This window comes from Excalfactoria chinensis, chromosome 2 (genome assembly GCF_039878825.1).
Source record: "Excalfactoria chinensis isolate bCotChi1 chromosome 2, bCotChi1.hap2, whole genome shotgun sequence".
Lineage (NCBI taxonomy): Eukaryota > Metazoa > Chordata > Aves > Galliformes > Phasianidae > Excalfactoria > Excalfactoria chinensis.
The window spans coordinates 89,268,287-89,287,925 of NC_092826.1; the positions used below are offsets into that span (position 1 = coordinate 89,268,287).

Sequence of the window (19,639 nt, forward strand, 5' to 3'; positions counted from 1 at the left end):
AAGCAAAGAAATTTGTTTTACTGTTATTGCTTCATCCCTGCTGCCTACTGGCTCTCCTCAGAATGTTTCCTTGACAAAGCCCTCATAAGCAAGTTCTGCTATTAGAGGAGAAGCTATGTATTATGAAGTACTATAAAATACAAGGCATGTGAAGTAAGTCAGTGACCCTTAGGTTGAAAATGGCATACTAAGAACACGTTCACAAAGAACTCTTTCATTGATTTAGTCAGGCAGTATTCAGTATTGACTTAAATCATGCAACTCACCAGCACTCAGAAGTACTAAGCGTGTTAAATATAAGGATGCAGGTATTAACCACTGTATTTTCTGACAAATGTTGCATTCTATTCCTCTGATCTTCACATACACCTCAGATTTCATTACTTAAGGAAAAGGTACTCTGTAAAGATATAATTACCATTCTGATACTTACTCTTTTTTTGTCCTCCAACAATGCATGATTTTTGGAGGTCAACACAGTGCATTTCTACACAATTTTCTAGCAATCCAGTTTGTCCACAGGTACAAATCTTGTAACAACCAACATCACCAGCTGAGGATGGAACCTGAATAAGTGTACCTTGACGAACAATAAAATCCGAGGCTTCTCCAAGTTTGCAGCCTATATAAAAAGATAAACTGAACTAAATATGTATTAAATTGAATTTGTGCACCACTATGAAAATCACTGTTCTTTTTTTTAACAGATAAAAAATTAAAAAAATGCCAAAGCAGTTTTTCTCTACCTTTCATTCATTACAGCAACAAGTAGGAGAAATAGAAAATAATTGTTTGAGACTGTGTAATGAAGTACTTGCAGAAACAGTTAAGATAAAGACTCAGAATTTCAACATCTCTCAAGTAATCTTTATTTTCCACAATTCTGTAGTAGTAGCAGACATATGTGATGTAGTAAATTTCACATTCTCTGTCACTTCCTCTAGTAAAGGGGCTACTGCTACAAGCAGTTCAGGTTAAAAATCAGTGCTTCTCACTCTCCCTCACTCTAACTGTGCTTTTAAGCAGTTACCAAATGCCAGCTTTCCTCTTTGCTTCAAGATCCACAGGTGATTCCTCATATCACCCAGTGACACCTTCTGACTGAAAGGGAGCAGAAAAATTTCAGCAAGCACTGTTGGTGTCTAAGGTAGAACAAAGAAGGGACTGTAGAATTTGGACATAGTACAATCTCCTGCCTCTTTTTGTAGATTCAAACCTTGTTATCATCACCATTAAAGCCTGCTATTCTGAAGTTAGATAACAAGCTCATTCTAGGTGAGGCACTCTCTCAAAGTTGGTTCAAGTTAAAGCTCAATACAGAAGTTAGACCTATGTTAAAAAAAAAAACTGTCCCATATGGCCATGAATTCCTTTCTAGTAAGATGCAGCTACATTATCACTCATCCAAGCAGCGGCAGAAATACAGTCAGTTGTGTACCTTTGCATCTCCAGACTTCATCTTTAATAAGAAGTAACATTGGCCTTAAGCAGAAGGACAAAATTGCAATACAATATTTGTTATTTGTGTCTTTGTTGTTTCCCAAGCTCAGTGTCACTTTCCTTGAAAGTACAAGCCTACAGATTTTGTAGAGACATGGAGTTAAAATGCCTTGGAGTTTTTATACTTGAAGTTTTCCTGACTCAATAACCTCACAGTGCTGTTAGTCACTAAAGGGCAAAGATACTACATAACTGCTGCAAGCTCGAATAGTAGAGAGAAAGGAGGACAGGCAAATAAATTATGTCTGTGCCACTTTCTTCTCAATCCCCGGAACTCTGAATCTTGTTAAGTAAAAGACTGTATTAACAAGGAAGCTATTATGCAAAAGCATGGGTATCCACTTAGACTTGAACTACTTGCCTTTGAGCCACTAGAGAGAGTTCGAGAAGTTGTTATAGCCAGTGGTGGATTTGGGACAACTACACATAAGATACTATCTTGAACTTTAATACAATATCAGAATTGCTGTGCCAGTGCAAGGGCACATCCTTGATCCCCCTGAATTTGATCAGATTCTCAGAGCTCTCAGAATGTCGTTTGAAGACTGATATCCAAATTTTCATTAATTTCAAGGCAAGAGACAATGTGCACTTATTTGACCAATGAGGAAAATTATGTGGATATGGCTAACAATACATGGAAATACAGGGTAACACATGCTATTGTGTTTGGAGTTACAGTGAACTGAAGTATATTTTTCAGTACTGTATGCTTGCAATTTTAAATAGTGGGCAGAATGTCTAGAGATCATGTGTGGATACTTATTTCTTCTGAAGAAAAAGTAAGAAAAGGTCAAGAATAAAAAAACAAACATAAGAAGCAAGAAGATCTACAAGGTATGCTACAGGTTTTGAAAAGATAATTGTGATAACAGTTCTTTTTGGATATCAGCAATTCATTTTAAGGCTTTCATAAATCTTTCAGTACAATTTTTATCACCAAAATTCAGGCAAACAGAAGTTCAAAACCCTTACCTGGTACACACAAATATGGAAGACACAATTCTCCAGACTGACATCCTTTTCTATTTACTTCACACAACTGATTAGCTGCACATGGATTTGGATTACATGGATGTGTAACATCTTCTACAATGTTTCCTAAAGAACTTGGACCTGAAAACAAAGTATGTAGTATCTATAATGATTTAAATGAGGTTAATTTATCTGCAGGAAAACACGGCATTTGTTATACTCAGTAAAACCTTATGTTAGAATACTGTTAAATCTTTTTTATATATCACTTTTAATTACACTTGTAAAACTTTGACATGACAATGCAGTTTGCCAAGTTTAGTACTCAATCGTGGAAGTACTGACCCAAGTGATTCTTCACAAGCAAAATACAATTCCCTAACTTGTTTCTCTAAGACCTTTCTCTAAATAACAAAAAGACAAACTGGCAATGACTGCTAGTTCAATCAAGAAAATTCTTACAACTAAGAAATTATTGGTTTGAAGTAGATTTTGTTTTACCAAGTCTGGTATCATTGATTAAATTTTATTCTGGTTTCAGAATCAAATTCACTAGTAATACTCTCTGATTCTCCTATTACAAAAAAGAGAACATATAATGCAAACAAAGCAACTAAGTTGAAAGAACCACCCAAAGCTTTAATACACCATCTCTCTGGAATCAATTTATAAGGTCAGAAATATCTTCAGTTGTAGCTTTAACCAAAATTTTACAAAACTCCAATTTTGTACATCAAGAATTTGTGTTCTAAATCACACTATTGTTAAAATGATATTTATTTGTGATCAGTCCTCCCAGGCATGATCTACCTTTTGCTCCACAAATAAATTGTACTGGTGTCTGTATAATTGCTCAGTACTCTTTTGGAAGAAGAGATGACTTCCCAAAGAACTGAGTTTTCTTAAAGTGTGATCAACTAGTGCATTTTCAAGTAGGTAAAAACCACCGAAATTCAACATGCCAGATTATCAGATGATTCAGATGACTGAACTTGCATTGAATGCATGAATTCCCAAAAAGGAAAGCATGATGTGTAATTTGGCCTTGGCTAGCAATCACTGCCATCCAGCCCCTTTACTCAAAAAAGGACTATAGGGAGAAAATAGGCAGAAAAGGTACCAAAATGCTCAGGAGTTGAGGTAAAGACAGAGGATCTGCTTAGCAATTAGCATTACAGGCAAAATCAACTCAACATGGAGAAAATGAATTAAATTTATTGCCAGTTAAACTAGGTATTTAATTACTGGTTCAAGTAATAGGAACAAAACCACAAACATTAAAACAACATCCATCTTTCCCTCTTTCCTGGGCTCAACTTCATTCACAGAATCATAGAATCACCAAGGCTGGAAATGACCTCCAAGATCATCCAGTCCAAGTGTCCACCTATAACCAATATACCCCTAGTAAAGCACACCCCTTAGAACAAAATCTAAATTATTCTTGAACACCTCCACGCATGGTGACTCACTTCAATCACTTCCCTGGACAGCCCATTCTAGCACTTGATCACTCTTTCAGAGAAGAAATTTTTCCTAAGATCCAACCTGAACATTACCTGGTGCAACTTAAGTTAGTCCTCTCTGTAGTTACATGGGAGAAGAGGCTGACCCCCACCTCACCACAACCTCCCTTCAGGTAGTTGTAGAGTGCCCTCCAGACTAAACAGTCCCAGTTCTGTCAGCCACTCCTCATCAGACTTGTGCTGCAGACCCTTCACCAGCTTTGCTGCCCTTCTCTGGGCACACACCTGGGCCTCGATGTAGCAAGAAGTCCAAAACTAAACACAGTACTCAAGGTGCAGCCTCACCAGTGCTGAGTACAGGGGGATGATCATTTCCCTGATCCCACTGGCTACACTACTTCTGATGCAAGCCAGGATGCCATTGGTCTTCTCAGCTACCTGGGCACACTGCTGGCTCATGTTTAGCTGAGCACTGACCAACACCCCCAGGCCCATTTCCTTTACACAGCCTTCCAGCCACTCTGCCCCAAGCTTGTAGTGTTGCTTGGGGTTGTTGTGGCCAAAGTGTGGGACACAATACTTGGTCTTGTTGAAGTTCATCCCGTTGGCCTCAGCCCAGCAATCCAGCCTGCCCATATTCCTCTGTAGGGCTTTCCTACACTCAGGCAGATCAACACTTCCTCCTGGCCTAATGTTACCTGCAAACTTATGGAGGGTGCACTCAATCCCCTCATCCAGGTCATCAATAAAGACATCAAGCAGGACAGGTACCATTATCAACCCTGGGGGAACACCACTCATGACTGTTCACCAGCCGGATTTAACTCCATTCACCGCTCTGGGCCTGGTCATCCAGGCAGTTCTGTACCCAGTGAAGAGTTTATCTGTCCAAGCCACAGACTGTCAGTTTCTCAAGAAGAATACTGTGGGAGACAGTGTCAAAGCCTTTGCTGAAATCTAGGTAGACTACATCTACAGCCTTTCCCCCACCCACAAGCCAGGTCACCTCATCATAGAAGAACAAGCTGGTCCAGCAGGACCCACCTTTCATGAACCAATGCTAGTTGGCTTGATCCCCCGGTTGTTCTGCACATGCATGTGATCCCAACTCAAGATGATCTGCTCCATAACCTTTCCTGTCACAGAGCTCAGGCTGACAGACCTGTAGTCTCCCATATCCTCCCTGTGACCTTTCAAGTAGACAGGATTCACACTGGCAAGTCTCTAATTATCTGAGACCTCTCCTGTTAATCAGGAACCCTGGTAGATGATGGAAATGTGCTTGGCATTCACCTCAGCCAGCTTGATTTTGCACTTCTCTATAGGAGAAGTAGTGCATTAGGGATTAGAAGTGGGTAGTTCTGGTGGTTATGGTCAGTATGTATGCCACTTGTTCCTCCTCACAACATTTCTCTGTTCTAGTGTGAGCTCTCCATGGGCTACAACTATTTTCGTTGCATATCTTACTGCTTTGGTGTGAGCCCTCCATATGTTGCAGGGTGTATCTGCTCTGTCACGAGGATGTCACAGATTCACCAGCTAGCTCAGCTTTGGCTGCTACTGAGCCAGCTGTGATTGGCACAGGGCATTCCCTGACCTCCTCCTATAGAGCCTGTCATGTTTTTGTCATTTTTTGTTATTGATATTTTACATCATAACATCATGTTGTGCACTGGAATTTAAAGAGTTAATGCTCCAGTTCTGTGGACTGTCAATATTTCTGGGTACCTGGTTCTCAGAAGAAAAGTACTACCTCTCCCAGAAGACTTCACTGTTCCACTTCCGTTTTCCATTTAGAGGGAAAAAATAACAAATGACCAAAACTTGTGATAAGCATTCAAAGCATCTCTGTTTTCTAGTCTGTTGTCTACATATGTCAGTACTTACTCAGGTATGTATCCAAAGGAATGCAGTTCTCCAAGTCATCTGTTGGAGATAAAAGCTCACAAATACTCTCAGCTGAGTGGCCTTCAGGGAATTTATTATGATCTCCACATTTCTTCAGTATTTCCACACAATCTGATCTTCAGATAAATAAACAAAAAGAACTTCATGAACACCACTTAAAAAAGAAAAGGTCCTGCGTTACTATTCTTCTCCCTCTAATTCACACCTGCCTTACAGCAGAGGCGCGCACGCACGCACGCACACACACACACACACACACACACACACACTGCTTGGGCTTGGTGAGTTTTGTTTGTTTTCTATGACTTCATTTGCATGTATCTTTCAAGATCTAGTATTTCCTTGGGTTCAACTTATGGGTTGAAATCTCACTACTGGTATGTATTAACCAGTTTCTTTCTATCCAGTCACGTATTTCAAATTTTGTATTTTCCTTCAAACATGTGTTTCCCACAGCTGTCTGTCATTTGAAAACAGATCCAGAAGCTCACCTATCCATCTCATTTGGAGGCAAGCATCTTCAATTTGCAGTGATGGAACACTTTACAGGGATGGAACAACTATGCAAGCTTACCCATCCCCCCCACCCCCCTTTTGTGTTTGCTCTGCAATGTATCATTTTCTAACAGAAACCATACACAATTCTATAGTAATTTTTCATTTCTCATTAAAATCCTTAGCAGAACCACTGAACATTTTTTTTTCTCTTTTTCATTGTACTTACTTGCAGATAATACTTCCTCTAGATTTGCTGTGGCAAGGTTTAATCTGCAGTGAGCAGGCAATTGCCTTCCACATTTCTGGTTGGCATTTATTAATATCAAGAACAGGAATATTTATAAATGGCATCTTAATACTCCCTTTTTCCCAAAGTTTCATGTCATTCATGGCTCCTTGGTCTGATTGTGAATTGCAGCTTCTGAAAAGTTCTGTTGGTCTTAAAAGAAAAAGTTAAGAAATTGCAAGTATACAAGAGAAAGAAAACACCACACATTTTACCCTTCACTCTATGAATTCTACAACTTTGAAAGCCCTTGCCTTTTGTAGCATAAAATACACAAATCCTTTCCACAGTTAAGCATGACCAAAATCAGTTTAATTTCTATCTTTAAGAAAAATAATCTCTTCAAGGCTCAAGTCTGAAATGCCTTCTCCATTCCTCTCTCATCACTCATCATTCATATTTTTCTTACCTAAAGAAAACTGATATATTGAGCAAACATTTAAATGTAATGAAAGTCTGCTGTGATGTTTTGGGGCAAATCACTAATGCAAGTTGATTTATTTTTGCCCAGGCTGCATTTATCACATTTACTATTCAGTATAAAGTGGCAAGACTACATGACTACAGAGTAGCATGGTGATATATTTCAAAGAAAAGCCAGAAATCCCTAACAGCTAAATGATAAACTTCTGAAACTCAAACATGACTTAACTAGTAACCTTGCAATGACTAATTCAGGCAGCACTTAAAATTATACATTTTGTCCTGTAGAGAATAAAACCACACATATCTCTAAAAGAAAAGGAATTTTGAAAAAAAAAAAAAAAAAAAAAAAAAAAAAAAAAAAAAAAAAGGAAGACATAAACACTCTTAGGAAAATATTATCCTTTTACTTATTTATAGTGTATAATAATGTACTGCTAATATACCATCACATTCTACAAGCTCATGAGTTTATTCTAATATTCTAAGCAATAACTAATTTTAAAATATCTGAAAGGTAAATATAGTTAAAGCAAGCCTGGAAAAACATATTTTTTAATCAAAGCACAGAAATTATTTTTAAAAATATCCAGTGTCTCTTTCCTACCTGTTATTAAAATTAGTGCAGTAAGAAAGATTTCTACAGCCCAGCTGACAAGGTTCTCGTACATCTGCTAAACAGGTCAACATGGAAACTTCAACAGCATTATACTCACAAAAGCGATCAAATTCTTGCCAACTCTGTGAACTGCCCCAGCTCGTGCTATAAAGCTTAGTACAGAGCTCCCTTGGAGGGAAAAAAAGAAACAAAATGAAAAGAACAGCAGTTGTTCAGCTATAGCAGAGCCTGTAGTCTCCTTGGTGATTACAACAGCCTATACTGATTGGAAATTAGTGCCAATAAATACTGTAGGAGCATCCACATGGGTTCTAAGCAAATCCCAATGGTTTCAACATTGTTCAGTTTTGCTTAAGAATGTTAGCAAATCTTTATACCACTAAGACTGAAAAACTTCAGAATATAAAACTGTAACTTCCAACATAAATGCAGTACCTGGAGTCTGAACTTTGATATATAATAAATCAAGTTAACACAACAATGCACAATTTCTAATTCCATCCTTCATCTTCAGATCACACCTATTCATGCTACAGAAAAGACTAGCAATCCAAGTGTACTTCTTCCTTTGACATGATATTTGAAACAAATGTAGTGTTTGAGATTTTTCTAGCGTTAACAGTACTCAGGCCCCCATTGTTCACAGCAATATCCCATAAACTAGAGACGTCCCCACCAACTGATGGTATGGTACTTCATTACACTATTAAAGTCTATTGCATATTGAAAACATAAGGGAAGGATCAATTTAAAGAAATGATTATTAAAGCCAGCAACTAAAGGTTATTGTATCAACTGCCCTTTGCTACAGTGTTCTACATAATAACATAATTCTAGGGCTATACTACAAACCTGACCATAAGGCAGCAGGTCTGCTGCTTTGCTAATGAAAACTTAAACACAAAAGAAAGCAACAGCACAGAATTCAATTTCACATTGTCAAAACGATGAATTTAAAATGCAGCAATTATGTTTTTAAAGTGGGTGGATAACTGCTCCGAACTAAAAAGGGCCCAAAATCAACCATCTGCAACAATGCTGTTCATTGTCCCCTGGATCAGCATCTTGGTAAAATCTCTTCAGCTTACTTCAATACTAGTATTACCACCAGCAAGGTACAGCTTCCATTAACTTCAGTGTGTCTGCTAAATTCTGCCAGTGCTAAAAATGAGAAGTTTGATTTTTCCAATGGAACAGTTTTTGTTTTTGTTTTTAAGTAAACATGACACTAAACCTATTTTATCTCCACAAATTCGCAGAACTCATTATTTAATGTACACAGTCAGATGTGGGCAAAGGCCTGACATTAAAACAACTTCTGAAGCCTTTTCACAGTTGGAAAGGAAGGTAGAGATACTGACCTACATGTGGAAGAGTTTGCTTTAGAACAGCAATGGAGTTTAGCTCCATCGAGGCCTGTTGAAGGTGGAGGGTGCACAGTGACTCCTGGGTGAACAGATCTTGAACTCTCAAGAAAACATTGCCAAAGTGGATCCTGAGGAAGAGGCATTGTTTTACAGCCTTCTATAAGTCCATCAACAATTTCAAGCTCTGTTTTCATTGACATTAGAATTCTTTTACAAGCAGTCTGACATGCATAGTCTTCTGCTCTATCACAGCAATACAAACCTGTTTAAGAAATAACAATTATTAATTATCAAGCATACAGCAACAACCAAGATAAAAGACATAAAAGCCCTCACAGAAGAAGTGTCATAGGGCAACTTTTCTTTCCTTTTTTCAATATATATATTTATATATATATATATGTATGTATGTGTATATATATATATATATTTTTTTTTTTTTTATTATTTTTTTTGTGGGGGGTGGGGGGTTGAGGGGGCAAGTGAAATGAGAAAAAAAGCAGCATTGTTACCCCAGCTTTTAAGAGAGCAGACTTCAAACTTAGTTAGATGAGTCCCCTAGGAATTTGCTTTTGAAGAATTTGTAGATCCATGAGAGACAGCCACTTATAAGGACTACCTTTATAAAACACAGGAGCATGCAATCCTGTTCTGTGACATGCCAAGCAAGCAGGGCATTAGACTAACTTAGCTGAAGATGGAACTCCTCTTGGAACTCATGCAGAAGGTGTATCATCACCCTAAAAAAGGCCAGGCCATGCAGGAAAATTATAGGGCTGCAGTTTGCATTTTCAGGAAGAAAATACAAACAGTCAAAGCTTAACTAGAATTAAAGCTAGTCAATGATTTTTCAGTTAACAAACAAAAGGCTTTAAGAATGCCAATAGCAAGTAGAGGTCTACGAAAAACTCTGGACCATTACTAGATGAAACCAATCACTTGATAAATAGGGATTACAAAAAGGCAGAGATGTTCAGTGTCTTCTTTGCTTCTGTCTATAATATTAATGATGAGCCCCTGAGTTGCCCAGTCCACTGAGCTAGATGACCTAACTGGGGGAGAAGCAACTTTCTCTCAATTTGTGGACGCCAAAAAGCAGAAGGAACCAGTTATGTCAGCTGAAAATTTATAAGTCCACTCATGAGATTCAACCTGAACTGCAGAGTATACTATCAGATCAGCTGGATCTCTCAACAATTTTATCACAGGGTTTGGGATTCTGGGGAAATTCTCACCGACTAGAAACTAGCCAACATTATCTCAACTACAAGAAGGACATGAGAAAACACCCTACAAATTATAGACAGTTTAACTTCATTACCTGTAGAAAGTATGGACAAGATGAACCCAGGTGCCACTAAAAGGCATTTAAAGGATAATGTAATCACCAGGCCCAGCCAACACAGATTGATGAAAGGAAAGTCCTGTTTCACCAATCTGATATCCTTCTATGATAAAATCACCTGCTTAGTGGACACAAAGGTAAAGTGGTGGATGTAGTTTTTCTGGACTTTAGTATGGCCTTCAATGCATGTCACAGGCATGTCACAGTGCTCTTCTGGACAAATTATCCAACTTTGCAAAGGACAGGTTCACGGTACACTGGGTGATAAATTAGCTCAACAGCAGAGCTTGAAGTGTTGTAATAAGTGGGGCTGGCAGACAGTCACTAGTGCAGTTTGTCAGAGCTCAACCCTGGGGCCAGTTCTGTTCAACATATTTTACAGATCACCCGTGGATGCAGCAGCTGAACACATCCTTAGTAAATTAGATGAAGATACTAAACTGGGAGGTGCTCATGACTTAAGATTGAGGAAGAAAAGCCTTTGCAAAGGAATCTAGAAAGGCTGGTGCAATGCTGTGAAATTTAAGAAGAACAAATATCAGACTCTGAGATTGGGACAGAGTAATGCTAGATGCGGGTACAGACTGGGAGATAAGTGCATTAAACACAGCACAGTCACCCAGTCAAAATAGGTGATTATCCCACTATGTTCAGCACTGATACAATCTCACATTGAACGTTTTGCAGTTCTGGACTCTACAATATAAAAAAGATATTAAGATACTTGATTGCATCCAGAGAAGGGCAACAGAACTGGTAAAATACCTGGAAGGCATGCCCTATGAAGAGAGCCTGAGGATACTGAACTTCTTAAGCTTAGAGAGAAGGAGGCTGAGGGGTGACCTCATTGCCCTCTGCAACTTCTTGTGGAAGTAGAGAGAGCTTGACTTTTCTCCCTGGTATCTACTAACAAGATATGTGAGAATGGCTAAACTTATGCAAGGGCAGGTTCAGAGTTGACATTAGGAGAAACTTATTTGCAAAGACAGTAATTAGATGCTGGAACAGACTTTCTAGATAAGTGCTTGATGTCTTGTGCCTGTACATGTTAAAAAGGCATTTGGATAATGCTCTTAATGATAGCCTTTAATTTTGGGTCAGCCCTGCAGAAGTATGATGATTTTTGCAGGTCCCTTCCAGCTGAACCTATTTACCTATTTTCTATTCTATTTCAGAATAACACTGCTTCTTTGAAATGCAAACAAGAAAAACAGGAACCAGTATGAAGAATAAAAGAAAATAATAATAATAATAATAAAAATAATCAGTGCACCTATAAATAGAAGTAGTCACTGTATAAATTAATATAATTACTTAGTACTAAGCAGTGTACTAATATAGTTTATCGAATACATATTCATAAATATGATGACTGCTCCAAAAGTAATACCTCCAATGTAATTTTATTTTGGCCCATGATGTCAGAGGTGTATGTTTGCGGTATAGCAGTAGAGGCTGAACCCTTCCACCAACATGCAACTACATTTTGTTGCTGTGCAACAGATGGCAGCAGAGGGTCACTGTGACAAAATGACGTCTGACATGGAAACATGTATGATGCAAAGTGTGGAATAGAATAGGTGCGGAAAAAAAAAGGCACACACTGACATTCATCAGTGCTTGCTGAACGTTTCTGGAGACCAAAGAGTGGAGGTGAGCACAGTGAGGTGGCAGGTGGTGTTTTTCAGCAGTGAGAAAAAAAGTAGTTCACCTCTACTGTGTGCCCCCAGTGGCGCAGTGGTATAAGCTGCTGCCTGCGGCACCAAAGGACCTGGGTTCGAATCCCCCTTGTGGCGCAGGGGGTAGAAGTGCCGCTTTGCTACACAGGGGGCTCGAAACCTGGGAGTTGGACTCGATGATCTCTAAGGTCCCTTCCAACTCGCACGATACTATGATACTATGATACTGATGCACATTTTTACAAGCTTGGCATGAAGACTCCTGTTCATTGCTGGTGAAAATACATACCCAATGGTGTTGACTATGTTGCAAAACAGTGACTTGAAACACATAGGAGGCATTACTTTCAGAGCACCCTACATACATCTTTAGAGGAAAAACATTCATAAAAGAATTTTTATACTTACTATCTGTAGGATTTCTCATTGGATAGGATTGTGTATAGTTGTTGACACAGTGTATTAGCTGAGGGCTAATAGATGCACAGTAACTTTCAACTGCTTTTATTTGTGAAGGACCAGGAGAAGAATCTGTCCGAAAAATTGCTTGACAATATTCTCGACAGTTTGTATGATGACCTGCATAACTGCAACAGATTGACCCCACTGAGGAAAAAAAGAAAGACAAAGAAAAATCCATGGTTTCCTACACAGAGGAACAAAGATGTGACCGTGTCTGTACCCCACATAATGATGCACAAGATAATACTTGGAAAAAAAAGACAAAAAAAGCAACACAGAAGACCAAATTCTCTTCAGCTCCATTAAAGTAATCTGTCTAAGGAATCTCTGTTTAGGGGAGTATCTCTAATTAGTCAAAGCACGTTTTCTGGTCCCTAGAAAACATCTGGAATTCATGTTTAAATCATCAACAAGCCAGCTGAATTATATCCTCAGATATTTTGTTCCTATTTAATGTAACTAATCTTTTTCTATAACTGAATTATTAGACAAATACAAACGGTAAACACATAAATAAGAAACCGGTATCTTAGAACTCATTAGAACAAAATAAGAGAGCGAGCTTGAATCATTGTGATTCATACATTTTTGCCATGTTACTGAATACACTGTTCTTGAGAAAAAGAATCACAGAATGGCTGGGGTTCAAAGGGACCTTACAGACAAGCTAATTCCAGCACCCTTGCTATGGGTAGGGTTGCCAACCACTAAATACTATTACTGGAACTGAGACACCAAGTTCTTTGTGTCCAGCTATTTCGTTTTCTAAGCAGAAATCAGGCAACATAATGCATGGCATAAGACTTCAAATGTATCTGCTTTATTTTGTACAAAATAGAAAAAAAACATATCCAGGTACATAAATTGAAAATTGATAGCAATTATGCAAACAGCCCAATCCTCTTAGCACTTGAGCAAAAAAACCCCATGTCTGCCTAGCCCTTCTGTGGAACCAAATCCACGCGAACTGTGTAACACCTACAGAATTTCTTGCATTTCTGAGGAACAGTTGTTAACTTATAAAACTAAAAAAAAAACAAAACCAAAAAACAAAAAACTATTCATTACATACTTACTTTCATTTCTGTTAATACAACTAAAGAGAGCATTCTGAAATCAAAACAAAAATAGCATTACAAGCCTGAAAACTTCCAAATAAACATTTAGGTGCCCAATCATTTCTAATGTTTTTGTTCAACTAGTTCAGTTTAACTGGAACAAAAAAGAATGCTAAACAAAAACCCTGAATGAAAGAAATGAAAAGATCAAGTGTCACCTATGTACTGTGTTCAATACCAATGGAATATATTCAAGCAAAGGGATGGTTTTTCTGGACTTCCTTAGAAAGAACATGTCAGAATAGGATATACCAAAATGTTTTTGCACAACAATTTTAAAGGATCTCTGTGGAAGGAAGGAAAAAAAAAAAAAAAAAAAAAAAAAAAAAAAAAAGCTTTGCATACGCACACATGAAAACAGAAAATGTTAAGAATCTCAGCAATCTCAGCAATATACCTTAAAATCTAACACATGCTATAAATTCCATTGAACCTCGGTCACCCAGCAGTACACTTGGGGGATACACAACATGTTAAACAGCAGGAGGAAAACACACATCCAACCATTTGGTTTCAGAAGACTCTATAATGCACAGGACAACTGACCTAAAGACTATATATTGAACTCCTGCCCAAAATAACCAGTCTCCCCCACATTTCTTCAAAAAGAACTACATATAGGTTTTCTGGAACTCAATGGAAAGATGAAGCTCTGAGGTTAAAATTCTAAAATACAGTTGCCAGTTATGAAAGACTAAAATTACACGAGTCTGAAAAAGAAATTTGAAGCCTCCCCACGCTTGTTAGTAAGATTATCAGAAGCGATCAAGACTATTAACATAAAGACAAAACACAATCCACATCTTCATTATCTTCCTGATCTCCTTCATTTCTCCTATCACCATCTAACAGTATTTCTGTTATGAGAAATAGAAATTCCCTCAAAAGCATTACTTTAAAATATGTTTACTCAGAAGACTTCATGATCCTTAGCTAGATTTTCTACAGCTGAATCTTCTAGTTGTGGGAACCCCCTCTGCACTGCACAATGCAAGTGCAAAGATGCTATGTGGGCTACAAGTCAAAAAGCAGTATGCTGAGGTCTTCCATTATCAGCTGGCAAGCGGGCAGCAACTGTCACCTTCTCTGAGGCAAACAGTAAATAAGTACGTTTGCATATAAAGTTTTCTTGAGATTCTTCATCTACATTATTTACTAACATTTCCAACATTGCAGAGAGGTGGATATCCCCAGTAATATCTGATTTATTATTATTGTTTGTTGTTTTTTTCTGAAAAAAGTTGTACTGCTATAAACAGATTGAAATGTTACATTTTCTTCACTTAAAAATATTTAAACATTCTATTAGAAATTGTCTTTATTTTTCTTTTTCTCTCACAGTTTACAGTGCAGGACTTTGTTTTTATAATTCAAATTCTCTATTTACTTTGTTCTCAGAAACCATTTGTGTCAATCTGATTTGGCATTACAACCCTATTTTCTCTCCTGAATCCTAGTCTGGGTAGTACTACATAACAAAGTAAAGCCAATATCAAAGTAACCAGTTCTCCCTGTGGCTAACTCATAAAAATACAAGTAATTGCAACTTCTGAATGCTGATTTCCTTTCAAGCAGTGTGCTCATGTTTGGTTATGCTTAACAGGGAAAGGTAAATATAGAACATATTTCCTTCCACAAGGGCAGAACAGTCAGTCAGTCTCACATTTTCTGGACAGATTCACCATAGGCAAGAATATAATCTACAATTTCTGTACCCTCTTCCTTATCTACTCATCTTCAGAGACATCTTAGCTCCTGACACTGAAACCTGTAAGTCCCAGTCTCTTATTTGTTGGTGTCTTATTCATTATTCACATTTATTTTACCAAAAAACTGGAGAATTCTACAAACCTGTTTTACCCTTTTTAAACTTTTTTCCTTGTGAAAGTTTTGAATGTACCTAAGTGTTTTTTTGTTTGTTTATTTGTTTGTTTGTTTTTTTTAATGCTGTTCTTTATTTTCGTAGCTATCTACGTAGCTGTCTTCTGTTGTTCACTGAAAAGCAAGAACTTTCAGTACACAGATCGGCTCCCTACACATGAAGTAGCACTCCCAAGTAGGCAGTTCTGATGAACATCTGAAGTCACAAGAAACATTTATGGTAGCAAATGATGGATGATTCATGTTTTAACCTAGATCTGAAAAGCCTCAAGTCTTAAAGTTTCAGTTTGTATCATGTCATCGATGATTTTATTTCATTCAAATTTAAATCACAAGTACCAGCTCATCAGCTAACCTTTATGTCATGTCAAACACAGTCCTATAATCCTGCTTTCTACAGCATCACAATGAAATAATCTTTTGGATAACTTATTCTTGGCTTTTATTTTAATTTTTTAAATAAAACACATCCAGTACTGTAGTGAGCAGAGTGGCTTTCTTCTATTTACAGTCAGAAACTAATTTACTGGGTAAGCCATGGCAGATACAACACTGATGCAATGTAAGGGAATAGAAAAGCTAACATATTTTAAAGTTAGATTTATCTACAAACTTTACTATTTGTGATTTTATTGATCACAAATAAAAGCAGATAAAATAATTCATAAGCCTACTCTACATAAAATAATACACAGAACCTCAATGAGTAAGATTCCAATATTTTTAATCCTTCTAGAATCCTGTATCAAATTTTAGATCCTTACTGACAAGAACACTGTTACTGCAGAAGTTCTCTAAGAGTATGAACGACTTTGCAGCAAAACTACTCATTCCAGGAGCAGGTTTTCATCTGATTCAGTTCAGAGACTATCTGCAAAGGAAATTCTGTCATCCATTCACCTATATAACAGGGATGACAGACACAAGTACTAATGGAAGCAACATGTAGACAGAACAATCATCCTACATTAGTAAAGAACAGATTTATAATGCTATGTAAGGGGTCATTTATATAGCATTGTACTTTCTAGCTTGGGACCACAGAACTATCAGAAATGACCTGCTGTCACACACATCAGTCTGATCCAAAACTGACTAATTTCAGCAGCTTCTGAGGATGGACTCTTACGCACTCACCGTGCATTAAACACTGCAACATTGTGTACACAGCAGCAAAGTAGAAAGCAACACTATTCTAGAATCATAGAATGGTTTGACTTGGAAGGGCCCTTATGGATCATCTAGTTCCTTCTCCCCTGCTGTAGGCAGAGCTGCCAACTTCTTGATAAGGCTGCCCATAGATACCTCCAACCTGGCTTTGAAATCCTCCAGGGATGGGGCATCCACAGCTTCTTTGGGCAGCCTGCACCAGCACCTCATCATTCTCTGAGTGAAAAAATTCCACATAACATTTATATCTTCCCTCTTTTCATTTAAAGACATTTCCTCTTGTCCTGTCACTATCTGTCCATGTAAAAAGTCAATCTCCTTGCTGTTTTATAAGTTCCCTTCATGTACTGGAAGGCTGCATGAGGTCTTCCCAGAGTCTTCTCCAGGCTGAACAAGCCCATCTCCCCTGACCTTTCTTCATAGGAGAGGTACTCCAGCCCTCTTGATCACCCTTGTGGTGTTCTTCTGGACCTGGCTCAGCAACTCCATGTCTTTCTAATGCTGGGGTCCTACGCTTGGAAACAGCACTCTAGATGGGGCCTCATGAGGGCAAAGGGGAACAATTGCAATAAGGTGGTAAAGGGCGCTGAAAAGCCTGACGTCTGTTTGTCATGGTTATGTCTAGCTACTGAACACACTTTCAGACAGCATAAACAATATTTAGAATGATTAAACACTGAGGAAAATTTGTCAAAGTTGAACATTATGAAACAGCTTATTAAAAAGCAGTTTGGAATAACAGAATCACTATCCCTTTTTCACTCAATTTATAGCCACCTCCCACCCCCCAAACAAACCTACAAAAAGGCAAGAATGTTGAGAAGGTTGTGGTGTCTAATAAAACTCCTCCTCTCAAAATGGGCTCAAGTTGAGATAAAGTTATCCACATCTAACTATTTTATACATCTATTCTTTTCCTCCCCTAAGACAGGCAGGATCTTCTAAGTGTTCGGTCTTACTTCTCTTTTCTACGTTGTTTTCAACTCTTCTTTCCCTGCTCCTGATTGTATAGTCTCATGTATGTATCAGCTTTGACTCCAATAATCTTTTAATGACCTTATTTTTCTCAGTAACCCTGACGATAATTTTTCTCTCATGCTAAGAATTTACACAGTCTTTTAGAAGGACCTGCCAGATGTCAGTTCCAGAATAAGGGAAGCAAAAAAGGTACTGTATGGCTAGCAAAGGGAGAGTGGAAAAAGGGCAGCTGCAGGAAAGAACAGGAAGAACTTCAGGTACACTGAGTTGTTAAAGCAACTCAACATGCCTCATGAAACTGTAGCCTGTAATATCACTGTATTCTGTGGTAGCTAAGTATTCTGTGCTAACTTTGTCCTTTGTGTAGGTCTAGAAAACCATTCACTGTCTCAGAAAATAGATCTATACATCTGAGAAGTGCAGCTGTATAGACATTAGAAAAACATTAGAAAAACTAATGTACATTCACCTATTTGTAAATAAAGCTGATTATAGCTTTAAACAGTCACAGTCTGACTTTAGTTACTAACCCTAACTTCATTACAGAACACAGAGTTAAGTGCTATCTGTACTATAAAGTAGCAGTCATATTTAAGTCTCATCAGCCCATTCAAACTTCTTCCTGAATCTACTATCAGCATCTCTTGAAATAGTGAACTATGAGAAAGGAGAGAGAAAATGATGGAAAACATAAAACAGATGTACGTAAAGCAAAACAACTCCCTCCCATGTCCAAACAACAATATCAGCAGAAAAGGGTGTTAGCCTTAAAAGAAAAAACTAACTCACCAAGATTTGTAGAAATGAAGATTAAAAAAATATATATTAATATTTGAACTCCCTCTTTCAACTAATAAAATATTAAGAGAACAAAGATGGCAATATTGAACTTCAAACGACAAATGTAAAATTATTTGCTCTACTGGTGCATTAACCCATTAACCTCATCTTTCAGACTCCTCCTTTCAAGAAAAAAAGCTATAACAAGCACCGATGAAACTAGTCGCTAAATGAGATTATAAGTATGAGAAATGGTAAGTAGTAGACAGACACAGCTAAAACAAGTGCATGTGCATTAAGAAAGCAGTCTCAAAGACCTTCTGCCATGATGGAAATTGAAAAAGGTGATCAAAGCTTATCTAGTAGAAAAGATTTTCCAGTCTTCCTCAACAGAACCCTCCTGAAGAAAGATTTCAGCCAGTACTGCAGGACCTAACTGGTTTCGCTCTTTTTGGAGCTCATCAGCTGCAGGTAACGGCTCAAAACCCAAAATGTATGCGCATGAACAGTGCAGAACAGTTTGATTAAGGATAGAATCTTTTGCATTGGAAGGCATGCTTTTTCATTTTTTTCTAAACAATTTCTTCTTGTATTTTGAATGAAAAATGGCAGTGAAGCTGCTCATTTACACAGGAAAACAGAGAGGATTTAAAAATATATATGCATATTACTCCTTTTCCTGAAAATTATAGTTATACACGTATTCTATCAACCCATGAAAAAATAAGTTCAGTACTACTGTCTTGGGCATACTAACCATGTAAAAAAAACTTGTTGAAATTCTGTTCATCTTCCCTCCTCCTAATTTAATCTCAGAATTTAACCAAAAGGATTTAAAGTCAGAAGGTAACATACTAAGGCTTAGTGGAGTAAACTGGAATTTCAGATTATGGTGCACAATTGTTCAGATTTAAAAAAACAAACAAACAAACAAAAAAAAAAAACAACAAAAAAAACCCAAACCTTCCAAAAAGTAACAATTAAGACCAAGGTTTTCCTCATTTGTGTTAAATAATTAAAAAAGAAAGAAAGAACAAAGAAAAAGCCTGGCAAGGTAGAACATAATCACTGGAATTCAAGTTTTGGCAAGAACACTGGGTTTTCCATCAACTTTCTTTGAACTGCGCAGAACAGTAACAAAAAGCTCCCAAAGATCCCATTATTATTAGCTACAACGTGTAATA

At 37.6% G+C, this 19,639-nt stretch overlaps 1 protein-coding gene across 3 annotated transcripts in view; it reads right to left on the bottom strand.

Moving 5' to 3' along the window:
* Positions 1-19,639, bottom strand: part of RECK (reversion inducing cysteine rich protein with kazal motifs) — a 64,477-nt gene that overhangs the window by 12,470 nt on the left and 32,368 nt on the right. For all 3 annotated transcript variants that reach the window (XM_072327713.1, XM_072327712.1, XM_072327715.1), the window contains 8 exons: positions 13,605-13,638; positions 12,475-12,672; positions 9,037-9,304; positions 7,664-7,843; positions 6,574-6,786; positions 5,829-5,965; positions 2,476-2,616; positions 434-622 (listed from right to left, as the gene is read on the bottom strand). In XM_072327713.1, coding sequence (XP_072183814.1) covers positions 434-622; positions 2,476-2,616; positions 5,829-5,965; positions 6,574-6,786; positions 7,664-7,843; positions 9,037-9,304; positions 12,475-12,672; positions 13,605-13,638 — 1,360 coding nt within the window. The remainder of the gene's footprint in view (positions 1-433; positions 623-2,475; positions 2,617-5,828; positions 5,966-6,573; positions 6,787-7,663; positions 7,844-9,036; positions 9,305-12,474; positions 12,673-13,604; positions 13,639-19,639) is intronic.